This window comes from Corvus brachyrhynchos, unplaced genomic scaffold (genome assembly GCF_000691975.1).
Source record: "Corvus brachyrhynchos isolate BGI_N302 unplaced genomic scaffold, ASM69197v1 scaffold264, whole genome shotgun sequence".
NCBI classification, from domain to species: domain Eukaryota; kingdom Metazoa; phylum Chordata; class Aves; order Passeriformes; family Corvidae; genus Corvus; species Corvus brachyrhynchos.
In genome coordinates, this window is record NW_008237648.1 from 210,973 (window position 1) to 214,052 (window position 3,080).

The window sequence follows — 3,080 nt, forward strand, 5'->3', positions numbered from 1 at the left end:
AAGGAAAGTGGTCCCTTGTTATTCTAAAACACAAAAACTGTCCAAAATAGAAACTTTAAGACTAGCCAAGAACTATATTTGGGCTCTTTCTGAAATACTGCGAATTGGCAAGAGACCTGACCTGCTCACCTTTGTCCAAAACTTGTGCAAGGGTCTGTCCCAGCCAACTACAAACTTGGTGGCGGGATGCCTGCAGCTGAATGCCAGAAGCTTCCTAATGGGCCAGGCAGGTGAAGGTGCCCATCATACCCGCACACCCTACTCCACCTTCTATCCTCCCTACCACAGCCCGGAGCTTGGCACCCCCCCAGGACATGGGACGCTTGACAACTCTAAGTCCATGAAACCATACAATTACTGCAGCGCTTACGAGTCCTTCTATGAAAGCACTTCCCCTGAGTGCGCCAGCCCACAGTTTGAAGGTCCCTTAAGTCCTCCCCCAATTAACTATAATGGGATATTTTCCCTGAAGCAAGAGGAAAGCTTGGACTATGGCAAAAATTACAATTATGGCATGCATTACTGTGCAGTGCCACCCAGGGGTCCCCTTGGGCAGAGCTCGATGTTCAGGTTGCCTACAGAGAGCCACTTCCCTTATGACTTACATCTGCGCAGCCAGTCTCTCACCATGCAAGATGAATTGAATGCAGTTTTTCATAATTAATGAGGAAAATGAAAATAAACAGTGGTCATTCACCTCCCCATCTAATTAAGAGCAAGCAGATGCTTGGGCACTGCATAATTGGCACAATTTTATTTAAAATGTTTACTAGTTCCTAAACTGTGTTTCAGCTATTGTGAGGATTTTCTGTGTATTAATAAACCCCTTTTCTGATAAGTATTTTTTTTTGGTCTGTAATCACTGTGAGAATGTTTCCTCCCAGAGGTTTTCTCCCTCCTTTTTAACTTTTTATTTCTCTATTTGTTTGATTTGTTGAGCAGTGTGTCTGAACAATATTACTGAAATAAAAGCATACACACTGTGTAAAGTCAATGTCTATTTTGATTGTATAATAATTATACAAATGCATGTTATTGAAATCAGATTAATAAAAATTATGTATTTATAATTGGTAGAAAATATATATTATGTATTCAAGGAGAACTGGATTAAAAATTTTAAGAACTTTAAAGTAATTATACAGAATAGAGATGGGCTTGCAATATGCAGAGGTGAGGGGGCAGCAATACTGAAAGCTATGCAAATTAAAAAAGGCAAATGAACAAAAAAAAAATTGTTTTTGGTTTGTTGGTTTTTGGTAAGCTAAGGAAAAACAGTGATTGTCATTGACATCATTCAGCCTGACTTTAGAGTGTTGCTGACAGAGGCCACATGATCATATTTAGAAGATGTTGTCGAAAATTTGCCTGAGTTATTTTGACCATATATAATCAGCACTTTTTATTTGTATTATTATGACTTCAGATGTAAAGGTTTGTTAAAAAAATGTATGACTGTGGTTTCTCACTACGTACTTAAAATGCAATTAAAGATAGATGTCTCCACTTTTAAAATACATCTATTAGATGTGATACTGTATTTTGTCTGATACTTATTATTTCACAGTATACAGCTGCCTTTGGTCTTGCCTACACACCTTTCTTCCCAGGAAACCCATAATGCTCAAGTCTGGGGTTGGAAATCGAGAATTACCACGGTGAACCTCATGCTATTTTCAGAAGGATGTATCAGCAATGCAGTAGATGCAAAATACCACAAAAATAGCTGTGTGCTAAATGAAACACAGGTTATGGGGAGAAGGTAACTTTATATCTCAATGAAATGCCAAATTTCATATAGGAAAGGGTCCTGAGCTGACACATAGGACACTAGCTGCTCTTCCAGCTCTGGCTCATGGGGGAGTGGTAGGAGCATGAGAACAATAGGAACTTCAGAGAAAAGGATTTCCTGGACATTGCTAAACTTAGTGTTGACTAAAAAACAGCACCAGTAAACTACAGATGCATCTGCAACCCACACTAGTTCAGCAGCTGCAGAGTCAGAGGTAGTTCAGCAGCTGCAGAGTCAGAGGTCTGCACAGTCCTGCACACCTTAAAAGACTTGAGCTTAGCTGAGCCTCAGTTGTTTTCTAACCAGCTAGAGCTATTTATCTATAAGCTCATGAGTGATAAAATGAATGAACCGTTGATCTAAAAGCCAACAGTCTTTAAACCTCTGAATGAGCAAAACCTCTTTATTATGATGGATAAATAGCAGCTATCTGACAAGCAAAAGTACTCTTCTCTGAATGAGGAGGGAATACTTTTTTAAAAGCTGTATAAAACGTGCAAATTCTACATGCAAGTTGGAAGCCCCTGGCTGAATCACAGTCTGGGCCACAGTTTGTTAATGACACATCAGTCTCAGAGCTTCACTTGAGTACACAGCTGGACGAAGACGGGATGGGCCAATTTCTTCTGATAATTTGACTAATGTCACAAGCAAGGCTTGTTGTAAACAGTCTGCCCTGTCAAGCATTGTAGCTCCCTCAGGACAACCACAGCCTGACATTCATCTCTTCTAAGTAAGACCAGGCCTCCCCCAGCAGAGAAGGGGAACATGTTCCCAAGTTTGTATCAGGGTCTAAGTGCTTTCAGGTTTGCAGAGGTAGAGGAACAGCCATGGGATTATGTTCAACCAATATCCTCTCTAGGCATAAATATGAGACCAAAATTAAGTCTTTTGGAGCAGAGTCTTGGGCCAAATTTCTGGGGTTTGGCTCAGGATCATCCCCTGTTTCCTCAGGGTCAGGAACCATGGAAGGTACAGTCAGCCGTTTTCTGCCTTGGATGAAAGGTGATGATGATGACTGTCAACTCAAAAGCATCCCCAGGTGTTCTGCACTGAATATAGGAGGGATTTGAGAAAAAAGAAGACTCTAAAGTAGATTGTGTTTGCTGTTACTCAGAATTAGCTGATATTCAGCAAGGCATGGAAAGGTGATGGGAGAGAGAAGGGGGAAGAAACCAGTCAATGAGGCAAAAGCACGCAATCTTGGGCACAGATTCATGCACACTGAGAAATAATAATATATAAAAAGGAGCTGTAGGCAAGAGGGCCCAGAAACAGGGGATCATTT

General features: G+C 40.8%; 1 protein-coding gene across 1 annotated transcript in view; it reads left to right on the plus strand.

Annotated features, from left to right (window-relative positions):
* Positions 1-1,537, plus strand: part of NEUROD6 (neuronal differentiation 6) — a 3,681-nt gene extending 2,144 nt beyond the window's left edge. The window contains exon 3 of the mRNA XM_017732037.1: positions 2-1,537. Coding sequence (XP_017587526.1) covers positions 2-664 — 663 coding nt within the window. The 3' untranslated portion in view covers positions 665-1,537. The remainder of the gene's footprint in view (position 1) is intronic.
* The last annotated feature ends 1,543 nt before the right edge of the window (positions 1,538-3,080 follow it).